Below are 24,820 nucleotides of genomic sequence, written 5' to 3'. Positions count from 1 at the left end.
GTTTTGTTTTGTTTTTTTAAGAGACAAATTTCAGCCCTGGCTGGTGTAGCTCAGTGGATTGAGCACGGGCCTGCGAACCACACGATCGCGGTTTGATTCCCAGTCAGGGCACATGCCTGGGTTGCAGGCCAGTTCCCCGTAGGGGACTCATGAGAGGCAACCATACATTGATATTTTTCTCCTGCTCTCCTTCCCTTCCTTCTAAAGATAAATAAATAAAAGCTTCAAAAATTTAAAAAAGACAAATTTCACTACTGAAATTCTGCAACACAACAAAAAACATTCTTTGCCAGTCCTACAAAAAAAAATACGTATAATTTTGATTCATTCAGAGTGGACAGTTATTCAGTTGACTGTTGTCATTTTTAAATTTGACAGTGGAAGGAAAAGAAGTCAATATCCCTGAATAAATAGTCAGGTATTGCATGTTTTAAAAATTCTTATGTCATACCAGTGTGCCTTTACTTTTATTGTTTTTTTAAAAAAGGAAGAAAAGAAAGAAAGCAGAGAAGACTCAAAGAGGAAAGATACTGAAAAAAGTTCCACTGTCCCACTCACATGCCCCAGACAGTTTTCCAAAGTCCCTTGTGTGTGTGCATGCACATGTGTGCATGCTGTGTGTGTGTATGTGAGGAGGACAGGCCTCTCACACCATGAGAGCACCCAAGGGCAGATCCAGGTGCTGTTGTCACTGTCTGTGCCCCCTCCCGGCTTTCTCTGTAGGGCTCCATCTTCACCTGATATCATGTGGGGTGTGTGTGTATGTGTGGTACGTGACAGTTTTGGGGTTGTAGCTATCGTCACTGTCTACAGAGACTAGAACTACAGCAGTTTACCCCATCTGTGGGGGATATGTCCCAAGTCTCCTGGTGGATTTCTGAAACTGTGGATGGTACTGAACCCTATATATACTTTTTCCTATACGTACATACTTTTTCACTTAAAGGAAGCACTTTACAGCTTCTTTTTGGTATGTCTGAATTGCCAGCATCACTACTTTTGTGCTTTGGGGCCATTGTTACGTAAAATAAGGGTACTTGAATACAAGCACCACAAACCTGTGACAGTCACTCTGGTCACTGAGATGGTTACTAAGTGACTAATATGCAGGTATTGTGTACAGTGTGGATACACTTGACAAAGGGATGATTCACAAGCGGGGCAGGATGGAGTGGGGCAGTGCAAGATGTCATCATGCTACCTAGGATGGTGCACAATTTAAAACTTACTGATTCTTCATTTCTAGAATTTTCCATTTAATATTTTTAGACCGTGGTTGACCACAAGTACCTGAAACTATGGAAAATGAAATCACAGATAAGGGGGGATTACTGTACTAATTGCTGTTTTTGCTACACATTCTCCCTAAAGCCTGTAATCAAAAGGAAGCAAACTGATGATGACAATCCACCATATGACCATCCCTGTGATTTTTAAAAATATTTTTTTTATTTATTTTTAGAGAGAGGGGATGGGAAGGAGAAAGAGTGGGAGAGAAACATCAATGTGTGGTTGCCTCTCATGTGTCCCCCACTGGGGACTTGGCCTGCAACCCAGGCATGTGCCCTGACCGGGAATAGAACTGGCAACCCTTTGCTTCACAGGCCCGCGCTCAGTCCACTGAGCTACACCAGCCAGGGCCCATCCCTGTGATTTCACATTGTACTTGTGCTTCAGTGTACCTTAGCGTTTCTTCTAGCATTAACCTTTAATGCTTATTTTCTTCATGTTAGCTTGCATTTGAACACAGATATTTTAATGTTGTAGACTGCTTAGCTCTGTGGAGGTAGAATAATATCCAGATTCTTACTGTTGATGGTTCCATGGATATGTATAATTTACGTGTGACTACCAGATGAAACATTATGACACTACAGAAAATTGGTGAGTTTCTTCTCTTCTCTACTGTCCTCATTTCATTCCATCTCTTTAGTCCAGCAATTTTCTATTTTTTCCATTTCATGGCACACATAAACACTGAAATTCTGCAACACAACAAAAAACATTCTTTGCCAATCTGACAAGAAATATGTATAATTTTGATTCACTGAGACTGGACAGCTATTCAGTTGACTGTTGTCATTTTTTAAATTTGACAATGTAAGGAAAAGAAGTCAATATCCCCTAATAAATAGTCAGGTATTGCATGTTTTAAAAATTCTTATGTCGTACCAGTGTGCCTCTTGCCACACCCCAGTTAAAAAAGGTGATTTAGTCTATATTTCGATGATTTAAATTTTTGTTTTATGTCAATCTTTAATATTCATTTAAACCTAATTTTACTTGAATAAAAATTGGCTAAGGTGATAAATGAGACTGAGAAAACAAAAGTATGATTTTCCTTGGTGCTCTCTCTCTAATCCCCATCCTCGCAAGAGCCCTTCTTATGAAACCAAGTGTAACTTCTGTTGCAAAGTTGCACATATATTTGGGTGGCTCTTTTTGAAATATTTCCTAAATCTTTTTGTAGTTCCTGAATGGAGAAGACCTTTTTTTAACATAGCACTGTGAAAGAAAAACAGCAAAATGGAGTTGGTATTGTCAAGAGAGCAATCTAAAATGGAGCCAGGTGGCCCTCAGGAAGCTGAGCTAACACAACCACTCCATATGAAGTTGAACTTTGGAAGCCGGCTAACTCACAAATGACTACATCCTCCTATGCAGTTCCTGGAACTGGCTCTGCATCACTGAACTCTCTATTAAAAAGTAAAATTTTCACCTATTGAAAGACAAAGCAATAATCGCGTACAGATAACACTGTGTAAGTCTGCTTGACAGCAGCAATCACAGCGCTTACAACAACTTGTGTGACCCCTCTGATAGTGCCCCTCTTTCTGTCTTTATAAAAGCTCTCTCTTCCCCCCTTGGAACACAGTTGGATTTCTACCCAAATTTGTAGCTTCAGAACTGCAATTCATAAGGATCCCAAATAAAATTCTTTTTGCTTTGCAGTTCTTGGTCAAAATTAATTGACAACACCAAAGTTAGAAACCAAGAAGATAAAAGACCGATGTATTTGATTACATCAAAATATGAGCTTCTTTATGGCAAAAAGAAAAAATAAGAAGCAAAGTCAAGTTATTAGGAAAAATATATGTAATACATATGAAATTCTATGGGGTTTTTCTCTTAACAATATAAAGAATCCCCACAAACCAATAAGAAAAAACAAAACAAACAAATACTAAAATAGAAGAATCAGTAAATACTCAGAGTAAAGAAATATAAATCACCAATAACATATATCTCAATAAAAGGATATTTAACCCCATTAGAAATAAAAGTCAGAATCACGATACAGGGAGTATTTCCATAGTTGCCAGATGCAATTGGGGAGTGCAGAAATGGGTGAAGAGGTGAGGGGATTAAGAAGTACATATAGGTAGTTATAGAACAGCCATGGGGATGTAAAGTACAGTATGGGAAATGGAGTAGCCAGAGAACTTATACACATGACCCACGGACATGAACAATGGTGTGGGGATTGCCTGAGGAAGTGGGAGTGCTGTCGGGAAGGGGGAAAAGGGGGAAAATCGGGACAATTGTAATAGCATAATCAATAAAATATAATTAAAGAAATAAAAGTCACAGTTTGTCTTTTAATTTGGCAAAGACTTAAAAAATAGGAATACCCAGTGTTGTAAATGGTGTGGGGGACTGTCACTTTTTTCCTCTGCTGATGAGGGTGGATATTAATAAAAGCCTTTTAGGAGGACAGTTTGGCACCATCAAAAGTCCCAAAATTTTGCTTACCATTGACTGAACAATTTTATTTCTGATATTTTTTTTCTAGTTTTATTGAGGTATAATTGACATGACATTGTATACATTTAACGTATTAAACACACATGATTATTTGATACTCATTTATTGCAAAATGATTACCACAATAGGGTTATTTAGCATCTCTGTCACCTCACATAATTATCATTTACTTCTGCCCTGGCTGGTGTAGCTCAGTGGATTCAGCGCGGGCCTGCGAACCACACGATCGCGGTTCAATTCCCAGTCAGGGCACATGCCTGGGTTGCAGGCCAGTTCCCAGAGGGGGACACACAAGAGGCAACTATACATTGATGTTTCTCTTCTCCTCTCCTTCCCTTCCCCTCTAAAGATAAATAAAAATAAATAAAATATTTTTTAAAAGATAGTTGATAGTTATATACAGCATATACTATAATAAACAAGGTAACTTTATTTCTAACCAAATATTATCCCTGTTTAATAATGACAATAGTGAGGCGCAAAAAAAACAGAGTTTTATCATACTCACAGTGGGTTTTGTAAAATTTTTTTCATACTGTAAAACTCAGTCTGCCTCCAGAGTACATGTTCCTAATCACTGTACCATATTGCCCCTTAGATCAGCCTAAATGTTCAACTTAAGTGTTTGCTAGTGTAAGATGCATTTAATAAGTTATGGAATAGTATGCAACCACAATTATTTTTGTAAAATTTGCTTCTAAGTATGTCTGTGTGTATGTGTATGTGTGTGTATATGATCTCCTTTTTCTTCAAAAGACTTTTTTCATTCAAAAAACATCAAAACATTATGTGTTTCTTTGGGTATTGGTATTATGAGTGATTAAAAGAGTAGCCTTTGAAATTAGGCTACTGATTTCAAACACCTGGTTTCCAAACCCAGCTCTGCTCCTCTTTTGGTTGTGTAGTTTGTGTTGCTCTTTCAACTCAGTATGCTTCAACTCACTCATTAAAAAATGACAATGACCAGCCTCTCAAGGGTGTGTGTATGTGAGAGAGAAAGGGCAAGAGAAAGAGTATTAAATGACAACGTATGCAGCATACTTAGTCCCCTTCCTGCTAAGTACCCAGTAAGTAGAAATCATTATTTCTACATTTGTATAATTCTTCTAAATTGAAGCCCTGGACCAGGTAGCTCCAATGGTTAGAATGTCATCTTAATATGCCAAGGTTCTGGGTTCAATCTCTGGTCAGGGCATATACAAGAATCAACAAATTAATGCATAAATAAGAGGAATAACAAATTGATCTCTCTTTCTCCCCCTTCCTCCCATCTTCCTTTATCTCTCTCCCATCCTCTATTTCTCTAAAAATTAATCAATTAAAAATTTAAGTCTTGGCTGGTGTAGCTCAGTGGATTGAGTGCAAGCCTGCAAACCACACGTTCACGGTTTGATTTCCAGTCAGGGCACATGCCTGGGTTGCAGGCCAGTTCCCAGCAGGGGACTCACAAGAAGCAACCATACACTGATATTTCTCTCCTTCTCTCCTTCCCTTCCTCTCTAAAGATAAATAAATAAAATCTTTTTAAAATGTTTAATATAAATAAATTGGGTGAATGTTTCACAATAACAATACATTACTCCTATATTCAGAAAAGTCAAGTCATTTTTCTATTTTGGAAAAAATAAAAGAAAAATACTCTCAGAGAGAGAGCTCAGAATGCTTTGAAACTGATCTGGTATTTGTTGCCCTCAAGTGACTATTCAGTATTATTAGGTTTGTTTGTACTGGGTCCCAGAAATAAGAATGAAGGAGGTAAATGGTCACCAATACTACTATAAGCATTTGGTATATACAAGGCACATAGCTAGAGTCTCTAATAATAGACAGGAACTACTTACTGGGACAGAGGAAGCACCTCCACCACACTGATTCTGCTTCCCAGGTCCAGTGGGACTTTACTCTGTACCCAGCCGTGCGTTCTTAGCAGTGCTATTTGTTCCATTAAAGACATTAGAAACATTAGAAGGTACATCTCCAGTGGGAAATAGGCTTACTTTTATCACTTTATGTATCTGTCTCCACACAGACATGTTTCTATATTTTTTGCTGTATTTTCCATCCATGAGCTGTCTGTTATGACCACCAAATCATTTATATTTATAGGAAAAACTAGTTTTTCAAAATTATATATTTATTACAGATTTTACATCCTGAAGTCCAAACTCTATATCTACAGACCTGTGATATTTCAGATACTGCTCTCCTGCACCTGTGTAACTGCAAAAAACTGAAGGAATTAAATTTAAATTCCTCAAAAGAAAACAGAGTTTCTATAACCTCAAAAGGTATGTTTGTTATGAATTGGTAGAATACTATTCACCATCTGGTATAACTTAGGAGGAAAAGGGGGAAAATATGTCAAAAGAAAGTATGAAGATGTCAAAGAAGTAGAAACTATAATCACCAACAAAGATATTAAAACTAAGATAAAGAATCTAAATTAGCTTTCTTGTTTATAAGCAGTGCTGACAGTTAGGAAATACACCGGGTAAGTTGCTACCCAGTATTTTAAATATGTATTCAAAATAAACATAGATAGATACCTCTATATTTTAAATATTTTCCCTGACACAATGGAACAAGAAATAACTAGTTCATACTTTGTTAAGGCTTTTGGGAATCTAACATTAAAACAGAAAGTTAAGTTATCATCAGATTAGATTTACCAGGCACTCTCCTATCAGTCTGCACCATGCATGGTTTTTAAACACAGCCAGACAAGTGCATTTTTCAGTGTCATTAATACATGAATTAGTGGATTTTTACCTTTGTTTCAAAATAGGATTTTTAAAATTTTTTTCTTCAATATAAGAAAGAAGGACTTATTTAGCTAAATTTCTGGAAATTTTTGTGGATCAGCTATATTTTGTAATCATCTTGGTTAACACGTTAGGATTTTCACAATATTGCGAAGAATTGTAAGTTTTTAAATGCTTACATAAATAATGACTCTCTAGAGAGTCATATTATTCTAGAAAGAACTCATTCTGTTCAAAGATGAATTTTTAAAAAGTTCTCTCTTAAGCTATGAAACAGCAAAAATTACCTACACATAAATTTACTGTCTTCTATTTTGTGTATTATGTCCATAAAGGTATCTTTTCATAGTAGACCGAAGGGCCTAGGATCCTGAAGTACAGTTTTATTTATGTAGCATTTTCTCATGTGCCAGTCTCCCAGTGTGCATTTGTATCGGTTTAATTCAATTTAAGGACTTCTTCCTCCTTGACCCTCAGTAAGGTTGGTCTAGGCTAACACAGAGGGAGCATAAGGTGGCAGAAAAGTGCAGAGTGAAGGAGGGAAGAGAGAGTGCATAGGCAGGGATGGTTCTAAGGATAAGCTTGGGAGCCTTACTTAAGACATTTGGGCAATTTAACTTGGATTTTTCTTCAGAGGTAATAAGAAAATTGACTTTATTACTTTAAAACTTCTGTTTTAACACAAGAAGAATCATTTACTATTTAATTACCTAATATGATTCTGAATGACTTGGCTATTTCTTAAAAGCAAACCTTCTCTCAACTCATAAACAATAAGGGCTGACTATTAATGGCAGGTATTCTGAAAAATATACTACAGATTGTGTAGAGAATTCCTGAAACATTCCAAAGACTTTTAAATAATTATAGCATCACTGGAAAATAAGTATATATTCACACAAATGGACTACTTTGAAAAGGGCCATCATACAAGTAAATATATCGGTACTAGTGATCACTAAAATGAAAATCAGTCACATTTCTCATATATATACACTTATAGCTCATTGATGTATAATTGTGTTTTCCCCCAGGAATAAAAGCTGTGGCTTCATCTTGCTCATACCTTTATGAGGCTCGTCTGAAAAGATGCTGCAATCTTACTGATGAAGGAGTCCTTGCCCTTGCACGCAATTGCCGTCTGCTAAAGATTATTGATTTAGGTGGCTGCTCACGCATTACTGATGTGTCCTTACATGCATTAGGAGAAAACTGCTTATTTTTGCAATATGTTGGTATTTCAGCTACTCAGGTAAATGAAATATAGACTTGAAATATAGAGGTTGTGTGTGTTTGCTCAATGTATTTTCAATGACTCTTTAGAAGAACATGATTACTTTTATTGAAATTGTTGATTATTTCATGCATTGGTGGTTAAATACTTGCAGTATCATTTGGCACATTCTGCTCAAATTTTTAAGTAAGGAAGGTATATATGGCTAAAACACATATTCGCTGCATGAGAGGCGATAAAGCTCTATGTAAATTACCAATAATATTTAGAACAATTTACTTCCGTCATCTCCATTTATGTACTGTGCTGCTTTTCCCCTTTGCTTAGGTGTCTGACAATGGTGTGGTTGCGCTTGTCAGTGGACCCTGTGCCAAGAAGTTAGAGGTAATTTAAAGATCTCTATAAAGATGATGCTAACTAAATTTTTGTATTATCCTCAGAATTTATATTTTAAACCTAGCAGACAGCCAATGCCTTTTTATCAATTAAGGATTTCCATAGATTTTTTTGTCTCTACCTCTTTATTCCCAGAGTAAATAAAAACTGGTAAAGTAGGAGATAAAGTATGCTTTAAAATAAAAACCCATTTTACTTTCAATGAAAATTCTTATTTTCCAAGAGGTTTAGCTTCAAACATATTTAAGGGTAGTCTTATTTTGGATGAAGACTGAAAATTTGTCAATGTAAAGGGATGTTCTTGAGGTTTTGTGTCTGACTGATATTTTCTACCAGGACTACGTATTCCCTTGTCATTATATTTTCTGGATCTATGAAGGGACCCTTAAAGGATACCACTATGGCATTAAAATTATTTTTAGATTTTTTGAGAATCAACCCATGAACAAAGAAGCTTTGTCTGAACTACTGTGCTTGCCCCATCTACCTAAAGGCAGAGCCTTCCAAAAGAACTCACATGCCGTCAAATCCCTCCAAGGAAGACTCCCCACACAGCAGACATCACTCCTGTCACTGGAGAAGTCGGATGAGAAATCGCATAAACAAAAATTGACACAAGACTATCGTACCTCCCATGTACCCTCCTAAAAGCCCATTTTGTCTTTCTCAAAAGTCATTTTTCTCGAAGTCTACTTTATCTCCATCCCTTTTACCTATCAAGATTGTATATAAACTCTAAATTCTAGCCATTTTGGAGCCATTTTCTCTGTGAGCATGCAAGCAAATACACTTTGTCTTTTTTTTCCTTTCTTATCTATCTTTTGTCAGTTTAATTTGCAGGCCTCCAAAGACAAAACCTAAGAGGATAAGGAAAAGGTTTTTCCTCTCCAATAGCTACATTGTATAGCCATTTAAAAAGATCTTAGATTAGTGTTCAGTCTTTAGGTTCAATAATCTGTTTCAAAATATGGTTATATCCCTGGCTAGGTAGCTCCGCTGGTTTGAGCATTGTCTGGATGCACCAAGGCTGTGGGTTTGATGCCCACTCCGGGCACATACAGCAAATGAGTGCATAAATAAAAGCAACAAATTGATGCTTCTCCTTCTCCCCCAACCCAAGTCAATGAAAAATATGTATATTTCAGAAGCCTTTTATCCTGTCATTTATTCATTAGGTTGTTTAATTCTTAGAACATTGTTCTATAATCAACCATCATTTTAAATAAAGTTCTCAGTTAACCTAGTTCATCGCTTTCTAATAAAACCACCAGGAAATGAGTTGTTATGCAGTGACAGGAAGTATACCTACATAGTTACTGTAGTGTGGTAAAATCGGAGCACTAACCTAAGCAGACTTAGGAAAATCCAGTAACGAGTGTTGGCACTTGTAGTGTCATATCATTGAAATTTTCATTTTTCTGAAACTTACTGCTGTAAGTGCTTAAATGGAAAATGATCTAAAATTTGTCAGAATTTAATTTCTTCCTTAAAGTACATAGAGTGAACATACTTTAACCTTTGGCTCACCGCACATTTGTGTTCACAGTTTCTGAGAAATTGAAATACAAACTCAACGGATTCTTCTCTTGTGGGTGATCTGTATGCCTACCTTTTATCAGATGCCCTCTTTCAATCTGTGGCTTTTAATTTGTTTTAGTCTAGGAAATTAAATGATCAGTCCTGCTAAATTGTTTGTAACTTGAAAATAAATTTAATTAAAAGTTTAAGGACATTTCCGAGAGATCGTCGAGCACTTAGTGCAAACTTGTGTTACAGCATTTACTCAGTGTCATAAATATTTCTGAAATCTCTGTTTATCTGAGTTCCCAGTGAGCAGGGACCATTTTGTCATCATTTCTATTGTTTTAAGCATTTTATTTATTTGTTTTTAGAGAAAGGGGAAGGGAGGGAGAGAGGGAGAGAAACATCAAAGTGTGGTTGCCTCTCTCATGCTCCCAAATGGGGACCTGACCCACAACCCAGGCATGTGCCCTGGCTGGGAATTGACCTGGTGACCCTTTGGGTCATAGGTCAGCACTTAATCCACTGAACCACACCAGCCAGGGCCATTTTGTCATCAGTTTATTTTAGGTTTTACTGTGATTACAGACACCTGTACTCAATAAATGTTCACATATTCTTATATTGTAGTCATTTTGTAACTTTCTGTAATCTTCATGATTAAAACTTTAACCTGCTATGTAAAATTATTCATGTAGTCAACAAATATTTATTAAGTACCTGCTACGTTCTAGGCACTGGCATTTCAGAGAACAAAATCTGTTTATATAATGTATCATTCTTTGCTTTAATAATTTTTCGGCTGGTAATTCAGATTATTTACAGTTTTTAGCTGTTAGAAATAGTTATATGTTGGAGCATATCACTTTTTTCTTCCATTGCTGTCACAAACTCTCCAAAATGGAACAAGAAGATACATGAATTTGAGTACTGTTTTAATGGTCCTAAATTCATATGGCTAAATTATTTCCCACAAAGGTTATGTGGTAAATTCATAATTTTTGCCAGGACCTCAATTTGACAGATAGATTTTTTCTTTTTTTGAACCTTAATTTATTATATTTTAAATGAAACCTGAGTCAAACACTGTTCCTTCCATCTGCTGTTCTCAAATTATATTTCTTTGTCTATAGTCTTTGCCAATTTATGACACAGGATACTTTTTTCCTCAAAAATTTTTAAAGATTTTATTTATTTATCTTTAGAGGGGAAGGGAAGGAGAGAAGGAGAGAAATATCGATGTATGGTTGCCTCTCGTGTGTACCCTGCTGGGAGCTGGCCTGCAACCCAGGCATGTGCCCTGACTGGGAATCGAACCGCGATCATGTGGTTCGCAGGCCCGTGCTCAATTTTTATGAGTTTTCCATATACTCAGGTTTTCTTTATCTCTAACATAAATTAGTTATAATATGTACACCAACTTAATATTGACTTTTCAGGAGAAAAGAAACAGTGCTACCATAAATATAATATATCAGCTACTAGATGAATCTTCCAGAATTGTTAAATTTTTTTACAATTATGGTCAAATATATACAATCACCTTTTGATATATGTTTCTACCTTTTGGGTACTGTGAATACCCCTGCTATGAACATAGGTATGCAAATATTTGTTTAAGTCCCTGTTTTCAATTCTTTTTAGAAAGAATTGAAGTGGGAAAGCTAGATCATGTACTTCTGTATTTAATTGAAGAACTGCCACACTGTTTCCACGGCAGCTGTACCATTTTATATTCTCACCAGCAATGCAAAAGTGTTCCAAATTAGAGCATCAAACAAAGGGTATATAATATTTTAAACATATGGAGAAGTATAGAAAGTAATAAAACAGAGACTTGTAGGCTGATCACTTGAATTTTGACATTTTTATTTACTTAATTTCTTCTCAAAAACATATGTGCTCTATCTAAAGTTCCTCCTTCCCTCACTACCCCTTTCTTTCTTCAGAGGTAACCACTATTCTAAAGATGCCTGTGTATCTTTTCTTGTGAGTTTGGGTACTTCATCTTTCTCTCTGTGGTATTATTCTACAATTTTACATAATAGTTTCATAATGCTTGTATTTTTTTACAGTTTGCTTTTGAAGAACAGATTTTATTTATTTTTTTAGAGAGGGGGGACAGAAGAGAGAAAGAGAGGGAGAGAACCATTGATCGGTTGCCTCTCAACACACCTCCAGGCAGGGATGTGGCCCATAACCTTGTCATGTGCCCTGACCAGGAATTGAACTGGTAACCTTTTGGTGCACAGGCTGGTGCTCAACCCACTGAGCAACACCAGCCAAGGCTAGTTTGCTTTTTTATTCAAAGTGTTTTTGAAATGTTCCAAGCTTTATCGATGTATAATTTACATACAATAAAATTTACCCATTTCAACTGTACAGTTTGATGGATTTTGGTAATTGTTACACAGTCTTGGAACCACCAACATATTGGGGTTAGACAATTTTCATCACCCTAAGAAGTTTTGTGCCCTGCCGTGGCCCTCCCTGCAAGCACAGTGATTTGCTTTGTCGTTATAGTTCTGCCTTTTCTAGAATTTTAGATAAATGGAATCATGTAGTATATTGTCTTTTGGGTTTTTTACACTCTTCTTTTACTTCTTTAAATTTATTTAGTTTTTGAGATTTACCCATATTGTTGGATGCATTAATATTTCATTCCTCTTTTTATTCTGGGTGGTATTCTGTAGTCTGGCTATGACACGATTTGTTCCTACATTGACCATTTGATGGACATTTGGGTTGTTCCATTTTGGACTATTATAAACACCACTGTGGACATTTGCGTGCAAGCCTTTATGTATACATGTTTTTATTTATCTTGGGTAAACACCTGGGAGTGGAGTTGCTGGATCATACAGTACATACATGTTTAGCTTTATGAGATATTACCATGCTGTTTTCCAAAGAGTTTGAGGTAACATTGTGTTTGAGATTTATGTCTATTCTATTATATTAATGAATCACCATTTATTTACCCACTCCTTTACTATTACAAATAATATTGCAGTGGGCATATTTATAAACTGTTTCCTTGCCCACATACGAGGGCTTCTCTCTAAACAACGCACATCTGCAGTAGGAACTGCTGCATTCTAAGGTACACTCACCTTCGGCTTTGGTGGACATTGCCAAGTGGCTTTATAAAGTGGTTGGGCGTTTAGCTGATGAAGCTGCTATACCTTCCAAATGACTGCAGACTTACATTGGTGCTTTCTATAGAGTTTTTCTTTTGTATCAGAGTATTTCTCAAACTTTTTCATGCTGTTACTATAAACCTATTTTTTTCTTCTGATTGTCCTTTGTTTTTAAATAGGAGATTCATATGGAACATTGTGTGAATCTGACTGATGAGTCTATAGAAGCTGTCATTACTCGCTGTCCTCAGATACGTATATTACTGTTCCATGGGTGCCCCCTGTTAACAGGTTAGTATGAGAGACTGCTTGAGTTCAAATCCTGGTTTTATCTTTTAGTAACTGTATGACCTTGAGTGGAATTTTACCCATTCCATTATTCAGTTTCCTTATCTGTAACATCGGTATAACCTACCTCATAAACTTCGTCGTGATGATTATCTGGCAACACTGTACATGGTGCAGAATACATGGTGCAGAATACATAGGCTCGGTAAATGTTAACCGTGGTGGTGGTAATGATGGTAAGTGCTAATAAATGTTAACTATGATGAGGATGATGATGGTGGTGGTGGGAGTGGTCATGATACTAAACACAATGCTTTATGGAGACAATAAAAAGTTTATAATATTAGATCTACTAAATAGGCTAAGTGACCTGTTATCTATAATCACATCAAGCCGTAGCCATTGAGATTCAGAATAATTTGTAATGTGATACTTCACTGATGGAGAACAAAGTAGTCACAGCTCATTTGGCCTGTATAAGAGCCAAGATACCAACCACCACGCTCCCGAAACCACAGCGCCTTGCCCCCTTCATGTTACTCCTACCCATGCCAGAGTGTAGCCTGGATATCACCTCTAAGTCCCAGTCCTTCCAACAGTTACTCTCTGGACTGAGTTACTATCCCAGAAGTCCTTTTGATAACTTCTGTGTTCTGTTGTTGTTGTTGTTGTTTGGATTGCCGATATAAACCAAACTTGTAATGGATTATATTTGATTATCAGTGACATCTGTAATGGAGGTTTTAAAAGGGTAGAAATGATGATTAATGAGAAAGAATTTGCCCTGACTGGCATACCTCAGTGGGTCGGGCATTGTCCCATGAACGGAAATGTTGCCTGTTTGATTCCCAGTTAAGACACATGCCTGGGTCGTGGCCAGGTCCCTGTTTGGGGACATTTGAGAAGCAACCGATCAATCAGTGTTTCTTTCACACAACATTGATACTTCTCTCCTCCCTTTATCCCTCCCTTTTCCTGTCTCTAAAAATAAATGAATAAAATCTTTAAAAAAAAAAGAATTTGGGTGAGGACTTCTTTGGAGAGTGCTGCTGTTTGACTTTTCACCTGGAGCTCGCCAGGGCTTCAGCAGGACTGTTGGGTCCTGACCCGCGGCCAGCGGCTGCTGCATTAAAATCAGCCTACCCTCCCAGGATCTGAGGGTGCATAAGTGTTGCTCACAGACCAGATGTGGGCATGGTAGGGCAGAGAGCCATCCAAGGCTGATGGGTGCAGGGGGGGATTGGATGTTTTCCACCTTAAAATGTAGTTGGATATTTTATAGTAAGGATGATCAGAAAGTCAGAGTGTTACCAAAATGTTCATCCAGAGCCAGGGAAGAATGATCATTCAATGAACTGAGACAAAGGAAGACAAAAATAGAATTGGTATCAACATTGTATTTTAAGAGCTGTGCTTGTTCAACATATGAGTTAAAGCACCATTATCCAAAACTATCATGATATACTTAGAAATATTTTTAATCACAATAAAGTAATAATTATAATGACAAAAATAGAAATACCAGAAAAATATCAGAAAAATCATTCTCATGCCTATAGTGAATTAAAGATTACTTCTCTTTCTACAGAAAAAGAAAAAATATTTCAATATTCTGATTTATTCAGAGGTCATAACACCTGAAAACAGAATAAGTACAGCAACCTAAACTGATTCCTAATACTGAGAGACTTACCTAGCTGTTTCCCACTTCCAGGGGTTTCTATTTGCCAACTTAAAGGACGCGTTTAGATTGCTTATTTAGTAGTCCTGGAATTTATAACTTTAGGGGCATGGCATGCTGGCAAATTCACATGGACTCTTCTATCTCTGTAACTACCAGAATATATAAAAAATAGTCCCAAAACAAAGCAGCTTCCTCTGAGAGGAGTCGTTCACACATACTGTTGAACAGTTGTATTCATCTGAAAGCAATGTCTCATGGTTTATTCTTTGTAGGAAATAATGTTCTGATGATGTTGACTTATGTGTGCATGTTAAGGCATGTTTTTCTCCTTCCCTCTAGTATTTTGTTTTTATCTTCTCTCTAAAAGATATGTGCTAGAACTAGAATTCAAGAAGACTCTTAGATTTTGTACTTGCACTTTGTTTCAGAAGAAATTCTTTTTTTTTTTTTTGCTGTCTTACATTAGTAATGAGATAAAACAACCAGTTATAGTTTTTAGCGATTGAGTTAACACTTTATGGCAGCATTTTTCAAGTGGATCTCAAGACTCATTTACACTCTTAAATATTGAGGATCTCAAAGAGTTTTTGTTTAGGTTATATGATTACATTAAAAAATAAAGTTGGGACTTTAAAAATAGATTTATTAATTCATTTTTTAAAAACAGAATCCTATTACACAGAAAAGGGAGGAGAAGTTTTATTCAGATCATCACTTTTCAGACCACTGTGGATACTCTTTTTTGATATTGCCCCTAATTCATGAACTAGTAATTTCTTACAGGTTATTGCAGTGTGAAAGTTGAAAATATATCAATGAAATTTTCATACATTTACATTACAATTCATTGATCTGGCTCACATTTTGAATAAATCTTTTACCCATCTATGATTTTGTGATGTCTAGGCAGTTTGGAAAATGTTGGTTCTCTGAGTGATTTCATCACAAAAATACTGTGTAGCTTTGAAGATACATGACAACTACAAATTTTCCAAACTTCACCCGAAGGCTAAAATTTTATCACTGGCAACAAATAATCATTTGTTTTCTTTGAAGTGATAGGCTTGTTTTGCTCCTTTTCAAGAAACAGTCTGCCAAATTTCCAAGTCTGAATAAACCTTAGGTTGTCAGAGGTTCTTTCAGTCAAATAAAGTGACTAGTTCAGCTCACAATCCTGAAAGGATCTTGAACTGTAAGATCTGTATATAGTACTTTGAGAAACATTGCTTTATAATAAAGAAAAATTATCAGTCAACTTCAGCATTTGTAGCAAGAACACAATATCCCTTTCAAATCTCATATTTTCACGTGGCTTATGAAGCAGTGGAAGCAGATATTGAAGTGGCAGGAACTCAAAATATTTTGAGTAGAATAATAATATTTTTGATCTGGAAGGTCATCGAATCCAGCATTTACCACCTATATTACTGTTAAACAAGTGAGCTATGGATGGCTCTATATGTTGGCCTTGTATTGTTGGTACTTCACTGCAGACTGGTACTATATACTCAGAAGCCCTCTGGTACCAAACTCAAATTTTCACTCATCCATATGTTTCAAATATAATCTAAATAAGCAGGTTCTTAGTCTATCCATATAGAGTCTGGCTCCTTTGCATACCATGAAAAATGTACTCAACCTTTACTACCCATAGGTAAGATAAAACCCAGGGCTATAAAAGACCCCAAGCTACTCTTGACCTTGGAGCTCTCTAACCCAGAGACTTCTTATTTTTACACTACCCTACTTTTAAGTGGTGTTCCCCAATACGCCCCAACACACTCACACCCTTTTAGAGGGGTTCATGTTGTGAGGGACATCCTTTGCATGCAAGCCTATCAAAGCGCGGCCCAGATAAAGTTTCTTGTGTTCTACTGCCACCTTGCGGTCATATCTTTTTCTTTGCTCTGCCCCCAAATTCCTTGAATTCACTAACTACAGATTACATTCAGGGTATGATGTTCTAGAAGACATCAGAGGTATAGCATAAAACAAGAAATGTTTATATGTCAAAAAAGTTTGGGAAATGCAACTCGCCACTATAATAAGTATTAATTTATCAAAGGCTCTGAAAATGCTATAGCTAAGAAACTTAAATTTATTTATCCAAGAATTTCTCAAAAAAATTTTAGCGCAAAATACTATGTATATTATTTTTCTTCTTTAAAAGATTTTATTTACTTATTTTTATTTTTTAAACTTTTTTTAAAGATTTTATTTATCTTTAGAGAGGAAGGGAAGGAGAGAAGGAAAGAAATATCAATGTATGGTTGCCTCTCATGAGTCCCCTGCTGGGACCTGGCCTGCAACCCAGGCATGTGCCCTGACTGGGAATCGAACTGCGATCCTGCGGTTCGCAGGCTCGCGCTCAATCCACTGAGCTATGCCAGCCAGGGCTATTTACTTATTTTCAAAAAGAGAGGAAGGGAGGGAGAAAGAGAGGGAGTGAAACATCAGTATGTGTTTGCCTCTTGTATGCCCCCAAATGGGGACCTGACCCATAATCCAGGCACTCAGAATCAAACCAGTGCCCTTACTCAGAATCAAACCAGTGACCCTTTGGTTTGCAGGCCAGCACTCAACCCACTGAGCCACAGCAGCCAGGGCTACATTATTTTTCTGATTCCTGACTTTATAGAGTAGGAAAGTGAGATACTGGAATGTTATTTGCCTATTGTGACACACTTTTTTGTGGGAGCCCGCCAGGCCGCAGGGGACCAAGGACAGAGTCCCCCACTGTGAAAATGGTGGAGGGACTTGGTTTCTGGTCCCTGGAGCTGGCGGGTATCTTGACATCTTCCGGACCTTCTCGATCTCAGCCTTGAAGGGAAGAACAAGATCTTGGCATATGCGTCATGTTCCAAGGAAATGATAGTAATGAGGACACTGTTATCTTTGGGCTAATGTTCTCAGGATATGAGAACATCTTGCCCTTTTGATAACTCTAGGGTGCGTACAAAGTTTGAAAAGCAACATTGTCTCCAGTCCCTTGCGGTCTTGCTTTAGGCCACAGCAGTTTGCATATAAGCCAGCAGTTCCTTGAATAAAGTTGCCATTTGCCAGCAGAACTTATGGTCCTCTCCATTCTTTTAAGTCCCTCGCCTCACCTCGCGATTACCCTTGCTGCTGCGGGCAGCGGCAGTTTTTAATAATAGTATTGAGACTACAGCTAAGACCTCAAGCTGTAGTGAATGGGCACCCTGTCCCCAGTTTCCTGCCATCTCTCCAAACATTGAATAACTTATTTTTTATGGACTTCAACTTTCCCTTATGTATAATTTTCAGTCATACAGTTGGAGAGTCTGATAAAAATACAAGCGTTTATACACGATGTTCTTTTATTATTAAAGTTTCTAAAAGAGAAAAAGCTGAAGTTTTTCAACTACCCAGATCATCTGTCCTCTCCCTGCTTTCCCATCAGCAGGGCTACCATTCTGTATCTTTGCTGCCATCATTGAATGAAAATAAAGTGGGCAAATATATTCACCTTACATTTAATTTGTAATATTTTTCTGCAAAGAAGACAAATGCTTTTTTTTTCTGCTTGAAAAATGAAAATTCCAGCCCTGGCTGGTGTAGCTCAGTGGATTGAGCGTGAGTCTGTGAACCAAAGGATCGCGGTTCAATTCCCAGTCAGGGCACATGCTTGGGTTGCAGCCAGTTCCCAGCAAGGGATGCATGAGAGGCAACCATACATTGATATTCCTCTCTCCTTCCTTTCCCCTCTAAAGATAAATAAATAAAATCTTAAAAAATGAAAGTTCTTTTATGACACCTTATATCGCATGCCCTCTCTTAGATTTATTCTTAAGTATTTTATTTTCTCTGAAAGTATTTTCAACATGTTTACTCTTGTTTATGTATTCATGTATGACTCATATATGACTATGACTCAAATATGACTATGTAAGGCAATACAATTGATAGTTTATAGAAAGAATATATGCATGTACATATGTTTGTACAATTCTATTATTACGTTATCTTCACAGCAACCTGACCCCCAAATTGGCAGTGCCCAGTGTGGTTACCCATCCCAGATTCCCTGAATTAACAGGTTTATCCTCTATACTGTATTTCTAAATATTTATGAAATTTTTTTATCTTAACAGTCAGACTATAAGCAAAACTCCTCCATATCCTAAATTAGGTCTTGAAACTGTTAGAAGCACTGATTTTATTTTTGCAGAAGAGACAAAACTAAGCTGCTATTTTAAAATATTGTTTATCATAGACAAGAGACAGGAAAATACTTTTCAAATTATTAAGTTTTTAATTTAATTATGTCTATAATGATTATCAATAAGTTCAATCACACTTTTGTTAATCTTCTGCAATGGACATGCATTTCGGTTTCTCATAGCAATCTGGATGTTTCGCACTGTTTTTACAGGCATAGAGGTTTGTATTCAAGAAGGGCAATAAAGCAATTAGACAGTTTCAGAGTCCTTGGGTTTACACTGAGATGCAAAACCCCAGCAGGAAATCTGTTACTTTGAATTGACTGGAGTTTCAGCTATATCTGAGGGTTTGTTTCAGCCTGCTTACCTTACAAGCAAGTTCTTTTCATAGATTTCTAGGGGATAAGATTGTCAAGATTTACCACAAAAAGCCAAAACAAAAGTATTTTAAGACCCAAGGAGTTTGCTTCAGTTTCCCTGTAATTAAGCTGATTCCTTACTTAAAGGACAACTCTTTTTTTTTAATTTCATGTTTTCCATTTTCTAAATCCTGTATTACGCTGTTAGCTCATCCTTGTTTGTTCATTCATCACTAATCCAGAACAACAGGACCTCTTGGTGAAGCATCAGAACTCTGATCATTGGGCAAATGTGCCCAGCCTCACTTTTTTCCACTGTGCATTCTACATGAATATCTAAATTACATTTTCCCTAACCATTAGAAAAAATTAGTTTGTTAATTTATGTTTCCCATGGTTTCTTCCTCTTGCTGCTCCAAAAGCTCCTACCATGAACCACTTTTCAGAAAGTGGCCTTCATCTAGGTTACTCAGAGATTTTTAAAGACATGGTGAAAGTTTCCTCCGAAGTCCTGTAAACCACTCCCCCGTTTTACAGATAAGGGAACAGATAAGGGAACTAACAATGAATGTAAGTGGCTCACCCCAGATCTTAGAAATAGTTGCAGGTAGAACTGGAAGTTAAAACCTAAGCTACCTGCTCCACAATCTCTAATTCTTTCCCCAACAAAGCAATTTCCTAAGCCCTGGAGTGTTTTCCCTATAGCATGATAAACTCACAGGCATTGAATATTTCTACTTGAGTAATGTAATACTGCCATCTACATAAAATTTTTTAAAGATTTTGTTTATTTTTATTTTAGAGAGAAGGGAAGGGAGGGAGAAAGAGGTAGGAAAACACTGATGTGAGAGAGGAACATCAGGACTGAAGCCACAACCCAGGCATGTGCCCCAGCCAACCAGGAAGGAAACTGGTGACCTTGCGCTTTGCAGGACAGACACCCAACCAATTGAGCCACACTGGTCGGGGAAAATTTTTTAATTATGTAAGAATATATCGTATGCTTACTATTGGAGGGAAAGTATCTTCTTATTTATGTTCAACAGTAAATTCCTACAGAAGAGTGACATAGAGTCAGAAAACAAATATGTATATATAGTTTGACAACTATATTCCTAACTAGTAAAAATGCCAAAATAATCTTAGAAGCACCAACTAAAATGAAATTCCCCTTCCCTTTCCCTCTGGAGATGAGTGAATAAAATCTTAATAAATAAATAAATAAATAAATAAAATTCCAATTTTGTCCTTTTTCAAAATTGTATTGATTCTTCTGGGTTATTTGAATTCCCATATAAATATTAGGATCATCTTGTCAATTTCTTTTTTTTAAGGAGATTTTGGTAGGGATCACATTGAATCTGTGAATTTGGGGAATAGTGCCATCTTAATATTAAGTCTTCTGATCTATGCACATGAATGTCTTTCCATTTATTTAGATCTTCTTTAATTTCTTTCAACAATGTTGTATGGTTTTCAGTTTTTCACTTGTCAAATTTACTCCCAAGTATTTTTTTCTTTGTGATAATATAAGTGAAATTATTTTCTTAGTTTTATTTTTGGACTGTTCATTGATGGTGTATAGAAGTACTTGATTTTTTAAATTATACTTTATTGTTTATACTATTACAGTTGTCCTTGTTGCACATCACTACCCAGCCCTTCCCCCACCCCTCAGGCAGTCCCCACTGTTTTCCATGTCCATGGGTCATGCATATGTGTTCGTTCGCTACTCTGTTCCCTATGTAGTACTTTACATCCCCATGACTATTCTATAGCTACCTATTTGTACTGCTTAATCCCTTCACTTTTTTCACTCATCCACCAAAATCCCCTCCCATCTGGCAACCATCCAAACATTCTCTGTATCTATGATTCTGTTTCTGTTATGCTTGTTTATTTATTTTGTTTTTTAGATTCAATTGTTGATAGATATGTACTTATTGCCATTTTATTGTTCATAGTTCTTATCTTTTTTCCATAAAAAAGACCCTTTAATATTTCATATAATACTGGTTTGGTGGTGATAAACTCCTTTAGCTTTTGCTTGTCTAGGAAGCTCTTTATCTGCCCTTTGATTCTAAATGAGAGCTTTGCTGGGTAGAATAATCTTGGTTGTAGGTCCCTGCTTTTCATCACTTTGAATATCTCTTGCCAACTCCTTTTAGCCTTCAAAGCTTCTTTTGAGAAACAGCTGACAGTCTTATGGGAACTCCCCTGTTGGTAACTAACTGCTTTTCTTCTGCTGCTTGTAAGATTCTCTCTTTGTCTTTAACCGTTGGCATTTTAATTATGACGTGTCTTGGTGTGGGCCTTTTTGGCTTCATCTTGTTTGAGACTATCTGTACTTCCTGGACTTGTATGTCTATTTCTTTCACCAAGTTAGGCAAGTTTTCTGTCATTATTTTTTCAAACAGGTTTTTAATTTCTTGCTCTCTCTCCTTCTTCCAGCAGCTTCCTGATGTGAATGTTGGAATGCTTGAAGTTGTCCCAGAGTCTCCTTATACTATCCTCAGTTTTCTGGATTCTTTTTCCTTCTTTCTATGCTGATTAGTTGTTTTTGCTTCTTTACATTCCAAATCACTGATTCAATTCTTGGCTTCATTTACTCTACTGTTAATTCCCTGTAAATTGTCCATATCAGTTAGTATATCCTTCATTTCTGACTAGATCTTTTTTATACTGTTGAGGTCCTCACTAAGTGCCTTGAACATCCTTTAAACCAATGTTGTGAGCTCTGCTTCTCATAGATTGCTTGTCTCCATTTTGTTTAGTTCTTTTTCTGGTGTTGTGATCTGTTCTTTCATCTAGGCCATGTCTCTTGTCTTCTCATTTTGACAGCCTCTCTGTGTTTGTTTTAGGTATTGGGTAAAGCTCCTATGTTTCCCAGGCTTGGTAGAGGAGCCTAATGTAGTAGGTGTCTTGCAGAGGCCAGTGGCACAGCCTCCCCTATTGTTCAAGCAGGGTGTTCAAGGTGTGGCCACCATGTGAACTGTATACATCCTCCTGTTATAGTTGAGCCTTGATTGCTGTTGGCACATCTACGATCAGCCACCAACTGTATTCTGTTCAAGGTCACACAACATAAGCTACAAAACAATCTGCAGATGGCAGCTACTTGAACTGGGCTTGGAGGTGGCCAGGTGAGGCTAAGCTGTTAACCAGGGCTGGCGGCTGCTAGTGCTGGGCCTGGGCAACTTAATAAGAGGTACAGGGGTTGCTGAAGCCAGAGGCTACTTGTTTGAGGGAATTTAGGAAAATCTGAAGTGTGGGCCAACACAAGCCATTCATATGGAAAAGCCACAGGAAACAGCTGAGGTGGGCCCAATAGTCGGGTGGGGCAGGGCCTCAGGAAATCACAAGGGTGGGGAAACAGCGTGAGCGAGGTTGGTGGAGTCTCAGATATGGAGCCCACCTGCGGGCTCTGTGGTTCTGTGCGGGGAGGGCTCACAAAAAGAACAATGGCCTCTGCCAACGTTTCTGTCTGGGAAAAAGCTGCTCCGTAGCTATTGCCCTGATGCTGAACAATTCAGTTCCTCACTATATGTCTCTGATGCCTTTCAACCTGTTGCTCCTGTGCTGGAGTTCAGAGGGAGTGAATGTGAGTAAGTCTGTGCATGGACCCTTTGAGAGGAACTGCCTGAGACTCCAGCACTTTCTGTCTTCCACAGCCTCAATCCCTACTGGTTTTTATAGCCAGAAGTTATGGGAACTTTTCTGCATGGTTCTGGAACCCTGGGTTGTGGAGCTTAGTGTGGGTCTGGGATCCCTTGCTCCTGAGATATCCCTCCCGGTTTTTATCTGCCAAACATGGGTGTGGGACCAGCCCATTCCCCATCTCTGCAGCTCCTACCAGTCTCCGTGTGGTTTCTTCTTTAATTCTATAGTTGTAGGATTATATTCAACTCATTTTTTATGATTCTGAATGACGGTTGTTCTATAGCTTGGTTGTAATTTTGATGTGATTGTGAAAGAAGGCAAGTTGTGTTTATCTATGCTGCCATCTTCATTGGGAACACATTTGATTTTTGTATATTGATCTTCTACCCTACAACCTCGCTGAACATGTTTCTTATTTCTAATTTTTAGAGGATTCCTTAGGACATGTTATACATAATATTACATAATCTACAAATTTAGTTTTACTTCTTCCTTTCCAACATGAATGACTCTTCTTTTTCTTCCCTAATTTCCATGGCTGAAACCTCCAGTCCAATGTTGAATAGAAGTGGCAAGAACAGACGTCCTTGTCTTGTTCCTCTCTTTAGGGGGGAAACAATTGGTGTTTCACCATTAAGTATGATTATTAGCTGTGGGTTTTTTTAAAAGATTTTATTTATTTATCTTTAGAGGAGAAGGGAAGGAGAGAAATATCAATGTATGGTTGTGTCTCGTGAGTCCCCTGCTGGGAACTGGCCTGCAATCCAGGCATGTGCCCTGACTTGGAATCGAACCTCGATCATGTGGTTCGCAGGCCTGTGCTCATCCACTGAGCTACACCAGCCAGGGCCTTGTGGGGATTTTTATAGGTGCCCTTTATGAGGTCGAAGAAGTTCCCTTCTATTTCTAGTTTGTTAAATGGTTTTATCATGAGTATTGGTTTTTGTTGAATGCTTTTTCTATGAGTATTGAGATGATTATGTGGTTTTTGTCCTTTATTTCATTGATATGCTATATGTCATAGGCAGAATAATGCCCCTATCCAGAGACATCTGTGTTCTAATGCCCAGAACCTGTGTCTGTGTTATGCTATGTAAGGTTGCAGATGGAATTTAAAAATTGCTTATCAGTTGACCTAAAATTGGGAAATTATGCCTGATTATTCAGGTGGGCCCCATATAATCCTAAGAGTCTTTAAAAGTGCAGGAGGGAGACAGAAGGAGAATGCTAGAGATGAGAGTGTGAGAAGGATGCTGTCCAATGCTGTTCACTTTGAGTATGGGGAAATGCAAGGAATGTGGTGGCCTCTCAAAGCTGGGTGGGTTCTCCCCCAGAGCCTCCAAGAAGGAGTGCTGCCCTGATTTTAGTCCAGTGAGACCCATTTCGGAATTCCGACTCTAGAACTCCACAACAATCAATTTGTGTTGTTTTAAGCCATCAAGGTGGTGGTAATTTATTACAACAGCAATAGGAAACTAATGCAGTGTGTTATATGAATTGATTTTCAGATATTAAATCAGTCTTGCGTTCCCAAGATAGGTTCTGGTTGATCATGGCATATAATCTTTTTTATGTGTTGCTAGATTTGGTTTGCTAGTGTTGTGTTGAAAAATTTTTAGTACATATCGATAAGAGATACTGGTCTGTAGTTGTGTGTGTGTGTGTGTGTGTGTGTGGTGTCTTTGTCTGGCTTTGGTGTCAGGTTAATGCAGGGAAGTGCTGTTTCCTGTAGTATTAGTATAGCCACTCTAGCTTTATTTGCTGTTTACATGATACATCTGTCCATCCTTTTACTTTCAACCTATTAGAAACCTGTCTTTAATCTAAATT

The 24,820-nt window shown here is 37.4% G+C and overlaps 1 protein-coding gene across 4 annotated transcripts in view; it reads left to right on the top strand.

The window, feature by feature from the left end:
- AMN1 (antagonist of mitotic exit network 1 homolog) overlaps positions 1-24,820 on the top strand; it is a 52,318-nt gene that overhangs the window by 26,457 nt on the left and 1,041 nt on the right. For all 4 annotated transcript variants that reach the window (XM_037034568.1, XM_037034651.1, XM_037034811.1 and 1 more), the window contains 4 exons: positions 5,909-6,053; positions 7,562-7,779; positions 8,089-8,145; positions 12,998-13,109. In XM_037034568.1, coding sequence (XP_036890463.1) covers positions 5,909-6,053; positions 7,562-7,779; positions 8,089-8,145; positions 12,998-13,109 — 532 coding nt within the window. The remainder of the gene's footprint in view (positions 1-5,908; positions 6,054-7,561; positions 7,780-8,088; positions 8,146-12,997; positions 13,110-24,820) is intronic.

The sequence above is a fragment of the Sturnira hondurensis genome, unplaced genomic scaffold (genome assembly GCF_014824575.4).
Source record: "Sturnira hondurensis isolate 20B ecotype Veracruz unplaced genomic scaffold, ASM1482457v3 Scaffold0000362, whole genome shotgun sequence".
Taxonomy (NCBI): Eukaryota; Metazoa; Chordata; class Mammalia; order Chiroptera; family Phyllostomidae; genus Sturnira; species Sturnira hondurensis.
Note: the sequence above shows the minus strand (reverse complement) of the source record. Positions and strands in the feature narration are given on the sequence as shown.